At 42.3% G+C, this 6000-nt stretch overlaps 1 protein-coding gene across 1 annotated transcript in view; it reads left to right on the top strand.

The window, feature by feature from the left end:
* LRRC72 (leucine rich repeat containing 72) overlaps positions 1–4381 on the top strand; it is a 52905-nt gene extending 48524 nt beyond the window's left edge. The window contains exon 9 of the mRNA XM_038741589.1: positions 4118–4381. Coding sequence (XP_038597517.1) covers positions 4118–4283 — 166 coding nt within the window. The 3' untranslated portion in view covers positions 4284–4381. The remainder of the gene's footprint in view (positions 1–4117) is intronic.
* The last annotated feature ends 1619 nt before the right edge of the window (positions 4382–6000 follow it).

The following is a 6000-nucleotide window of genomic DNA, read 5'->3' on the forward strand; positions in this document are numbered from 1 at the left end:
TGGGAACATGTCTGCTAATTTTGTGGTATTGGACTCTTCCAAGCACTTCATCCAGTGCATTGCACATAGCGAGTACTCAATAAATAGCATTTATTGATTGACTGATTTTCCACTGGAAGTTCCCAAACATCTAATACAGTGTGCTGCAAGTGGTAGGTGTGGAATACCAGCTGCTGCTGCTGCTGACACCGTGGGTGTGCATGGAGTGTCAATTAGTCAATCAATCGTGGTAATCATTGAGCATCTTCCATGTATGGAGCACGGGTACCTGCTAAGCATTTAGGAGAATTTGACAAAAGCAAAATAAATGGCCTCCCCTGCTTTCTAGTAGTTTAACAGTCTAGTGGTGGAGGCAGGCAGAGTTTAATTCTTAACAAATAATGGGAACAGGAAGAAGATTATGGATAATAACTGGAGATGTCAAGGATATGTGTTGCTTAGTGGGAAAAGCCCGGGCTTGGGAGCCAGAGGTCATGAGTTCTAATCACGACTCCACCATTTGTCTGTCGTGTGACCTTGGGCAAGCCACTTAACTTCTCTGTGCCTCAGTTACCTCATCTGTTAAATGAGGACTAAGACCGTGAGCCCCATGTGGAATAGGGACTGTGTCCAACTTGATTTGCTTGTACCTATCCCAGAGCTTAATACAGTGCCTGGCACATAGTAAGCACTTAACAGTTAGCACTTTAATGATTAAAATGGGGATTAAAACTGTAAGCATCATGTGGAACACTGGACTGTCCAACCTGATTATCTTGATTCTATCTCAGCTCGTAGTACAGTGCCTGTCACATAGTAAGTGCTTAATAAATATCATCTGTGCCTCAGTTCCCTCACTTGCTAAGTGGGGATTCAGTACGTGTCCTCCCTCCTGCTTAGATTGTGAGCTAAGTACCCCAGTACTTAGCACAGTGCTTGGCACATAAGCATTTAACAAATACCATTTTTATTATTATTTTATTTAATTATTTAATTATTATTTAATTATTATTTAAAGAATTCCAGGCAGGGGTAAAGAGGTTGGAGTTGGGAGAATTGAAAATGACCTGCTATTAGAAGACGAGTTTAGGGGGAATGAAAAGTTCAAGCTGGGAAAGAGAGGATGACACCAGAGATACTAAGGTGGGGAAAGCAAGTTCAATCAATTAACTGTATTTATTGAGGGTCTACTATACTAAGCGCTTGGGAGAGTACAATACAACAGAGTTGGTAAACACATTCCCTGCTATGAGCTCACAGTCTAGAAGGGGAGACAGACACTGATATAAATAAGTAAATTATGGATATGTACATAAATGCTGTGGGGCTGAGGGAGAAGTGAATAAAGGGAGCCAAATCAGGGTGACACAGGAGTGGGGAAAAAGGAAATATGGGCTTAGTCAGGGAAGGCCTCTTGGAGATGTGCATTCAAAAGGGATTTGCAGGTGGGGAGAGTCATTTTCTGTCAGTTATGAAGTGGGAGGGCGTTCCAGGCTAGAGGCAGGATCTGGGCGAGCGGGGTCGGAGATGAGTTAAATAACGTCGAGGTACAGTGAGTAGGTTGGCGTGAGTGGAGCAAAGTGTGTGGGCTGGGTTGCAAAAAGAGAGTAGTGAGGTAAGGTAGGAGGGGGCAAGGTGATTGAGTGCTTTAAAGCAGATGGTAAGGAGTTTCTGTTTGATGCAGAGGTGTGCCAAGCACTGTACTATGCAAAGGATCTTGACTGGGGGGGAAACATGGCCTGGATGTTTTTTGTAGAAAAATTATCCGGGCAGCAGAGCGAAGTATGGACTGGAGTGGGGAGAGACAGGAGGCAGGGAGGTGGGCAAGGAGGCTGATACAGTAATCAAGATGGGATAGGATAACGTGGTAGCAGTTTGGAGAGCAAAGGGAGAATTTTAGACCCCCCCCCCCCTTTTAGACTGTGAGCCCACTGTAGGGTAGGGACTGTCTCTATGTGATGCCAATTTGTACTTCCCAAGCGCTTAGTACAGTGCTCTGCACATAGTAAGCGCTCAATAAATACGATTGATTGATTGATTGATTGATTTTAGTGATATTGTGATGGCTGAACTGACAGGACTTAGTAATAGATTGAATATTTGGGTTGAATGAGAGGGATGAGTCAAGGAGAGCTTCAAGATTATGAGCTTGCGAGATGGGAAGGATGGTGGTGTCGACTACAGTGATAGGAAAATCATGGACAGTGTTTGGGTGGGAAGATAAGGAGTTCTAATTTGGGCATGTTAAATTTGAGGTATCAGCAGGACATCCAAGTAGAGATGTTTTGAAGGAAGGAAATGCCAGACTGCAGAGAGGGAAAGAGATGAAGGGCTGGCGATATAGATTTGGGAATAATACGCCTAGAGGTGGTAGTTGTAGGCATGGGAGAAAATGAGTTTTCCAAGGGAGTGGTTGTAGATGGAGAACAGAAAGGGAACCAGAACTGAGCCTGGAGTTGATACGGCAAGAAAATCCTTAGCCACAACTGGTTTTGTGTTTGTAATTGTATTTCTAGGTTATACTAGAGCAGGTGATAAATCACATTTACGGGGTATCTGACTAGACGGTCAATCAAACAACCAATGGTATTCATTGAGCACTTAATCATATTTATTGAGTGTTTACTGTGTGCAGGGCACTAGACTTACCACTTGGGAGAGTACAACCTAACAATGTAATAGACACATTTCCTGCCCACACAAGCTTACAGTCTAGAGGGGGAGTTTCCTGAATGCAGAACACTGTACTAAGCCCTAGGGAGCGTACAATACAGAGGAGTTGGTCAAATGTTCCTTGCCCACAACAAGAGTCCTCAGCCAGTAGTGTGGCCTAGTGGATAGAGCATGGGGCTGGGAGTCAGAAAGATCTGGGTTCTAATCCCGGCTCCACCATGTGTCTGCTGTGTGACCTTGGGCAAGTCACTTCACTTCTCCGTGCCTCAGTTACCACATCTGTAAAATTTGGATTAAGACGGTGAGCCCCATGTGGGACAGGGACTGCGTCCAACTCGATTTGGTTGTAACCACCCCAGTGCTTAGAACAGTGTCTGGCACAGAGTAAGTGCTTAATAAATACTACAAGTAATATTACTATAAAGGACTGACCCATACAATTAAAATGTCAGGGATATTGATGCCAGATCTATTATATCATCAAAAATCTTCCTCTGCCCTATAAGATTAAAAACGGGCTGTATTACAGTCCTCTAGGCTATAGTGCTGATGAACCAATTGCCACAAAAATACAAATTGTCAATTCTATGATGTTTCCAGTGACAATGCATAGATTCGAAAGCCGGACAGTTAAAAAAACAGGATAGAAAGAACATTGATTCGTTTGAATTGTGGTGTTGGGGAAGGCTTTTGTGAATACCATGGAGTTCCCGAAAAACAAACAAATGGATTTTAAAGCAAATTAAGCCAAAGTGGTCTTTGGAAGGCCAAATACGACTGAGTAAAATAACTCGACTTAGATTAGCACATTTTGGACACATAATCAGAAGTACTAATTCTCTGGAGAAGACAGTAATGCTAGGAAAAGTCCAGGGAAAATGAGGAAGAGACAGACCAGCAGTTAGATGGATAGAGACCAAAACAATGATAATGGGAGAACCGTTAAAAAGGTTGTGGTTATGGCAGAGGACAGCACGTTATGGAGAAAGTATATCCATGAAGTCGTTATGAATCGGAAACGACTCAGTGGCACATAATAATTTAATAATAGACCATAACCTCACTGTAGGCAGGGAACATGTCTACCACCCGTTATATTGTACTTTCCCAAGTGCTTAGTAAAGTGCTCTGCACAAAGTAAGTAGTGCTCAATAAATATGATTGATTGCATTTGGCCAGACACCCAAATGATTTTGGAAAATGAATTTTTTTATTTGACCCTAATATTCTCATACTTACCTCCCAACAAATAGTGCAGTCATAGTAGAAAATCTTCCATAGGCAAACTGTTGAAGGAAAAACAAAACAAAAAAGGAAACTATTGTTGAGTTTTAAGGTTACCTGGCCTTCGTCAAAGTGCTAGATAAGGATAAAAGTAACATATTACACTGTCATCACCATTGTTATTTTCACTTTCAAGTTACCACTGCTAAAAGAATGATCCTTATGTTTATTTTTACTGCAGAGCTCTGCTCGGTGATCTCGAAGACGCTGCTTCTGTGAGGGCAATGAAGAGATCTGTAATGCAGTTTTCCACGGTGGATTGGAAGTCTATTCCCACACGAGAGGAGAAACACCTTGGAATTAAACCAGCAGAACCTGCTCAACTTCTGAAAGTCCTGTTCAGATAATGCCTGGTACAATTTAGTGCTCACAAACTGAGCATTCTTTTGATTGTTTAAAGTCACTTGCATTTTCCATCACCAGCGACTATTTAAATAAACGTGCGATGAGGAAAAAAATGGAAAAAAGGGATTGGACGCCTTGTTTTTTAATTTTAAGTATTTTTCTAGGAAAGTGCAGATTGAGAGAAATCGTATGTATTCCTTATTCATTGGAAACTGACTGTGAGCCCACTCTTCTAGACTGTGAGCCCACTGTTGGGTAGGGACCGTCTCTATATGTTGCCAACTTCTACTTCCCAAGCGCTTAGTACAGTGCTCTGCACACAGTAAGTGCTCAATAAATACGATTGAATGAATGAATGAATGAAAAATAATCAAAATTACACTTCTTAGTTGTAGTATTTAAAGGTTTTCTATGTGCCAAGCAAAGTACTAAGAACGGGGGTAAATGCAATGTAATCAGAATCCATGCCTGTCCCACATGGAGTTCAAAGTCTGAGGGAGAGCCACTATTTAATGCCATTTCACAGATGAGGAAACTAACACACAGAAAACTAAAGTGACTTATCCAAGGTCTCACAGCAGCAAGTGGCAATGCCGGGATTAGACTTTAGATCTACTAACTCCCAGGCACGGGCTCTTTCCACTATGCCACCTAGCTTCTTTATTCACTACACAAAGGCCTCCTCGCATTGGAGATGACTGCTGCGCCCGCTGGTCACATCACACACAAAATAATCCCAAGTGTTCTTAAATCATCATGATAATTCAGGTCCAAAATTTGGTTTTGCCTGAATTGCTTAGAATGTTCTCTGTTTCACTTTTGTTACATGAAAATGTGTCTGTTTTGGGAGTTCTCACTGACCTCAAAGGCAGGTCTAATAATAATAATAATAATAATAGTTGTGGTATTTGTTAAGTACTTATGATGTGGCCGGCACTATACCAAGAGCTGGGGTGCATACAAGTAAATCGGGTTGACAACAGACCCTATCCCTTGTGGGGCTCACAGTCTCAATCTCTGTTTTACAGATGAGGAAACTGAAGTCCAGAGAAGTGAAGTGACTTGCCCAAGATCACGCAGCAAATGGCGGAGCTAGAATTAGAACCCATGACCTACTGACTTCTAGGCCTGTGTTTTATCCACTTCGCCATGCTGCTTCTTGAGGTCTATGAGCTGGAGAGACTGAAAAACAAACCCAAAATCCAGCCCCCACTCTGTCTTCAGGCTTAAAAAAATAGTTTCCAGAAAATGGTATCCTGCAGAATTTGGCAGTGTGCTCCATTTCTTCAGTAACGTCCTTTGCTCAGACTAGGTTCTTGTGATCACACTCTGCCTGAGTCTGTCCATCTGGAAAAGGAATGCACTAAGAGAAAATCCTAGTTTCACAACAAGGGTGCCAAACTGGACATGTTTTCAGTCAATCAATTGTAGTCATTGACCCCTTACGGTGTACAGAGAACTCTACTAAGTGCTTGGGAGAGAACAATAGAGCAGAGTTGGTAGACCCGTTCCCTGCTCACAATGAACTTACTGTCTAGAAGGGGACCTGCTTTTTGCCACACAATACTTTGCTTAAAACACGAGTCTATCCACATAAGGGTCCTATTTAGGATCCCTAGAGAATGTGTTCATTTACAAAACACGCTGGTGTCTTTCAAGACCTGAACTACCAAAATTTCTCCCATGCCTGGGGAGATCTAAACTGACTACTCACCTCAG

This window comes from Tachyglossus aculeatus, chromosome 2 (genome assembly GCF_015852505.1).
Source record: "Tachyglossus aculeatus isolate mTacAcu1 chromosome 2, mTacAcu1.pri, whole genome shotgun sequence".
In the NCBI taxonomy this organism is placed as follows: Eukaryota; Metazoa; Chordata; class Mammalia; order Monotremata; family Tachyglossidae; genus Tachyglossus; species Tachyglossus aculeatus.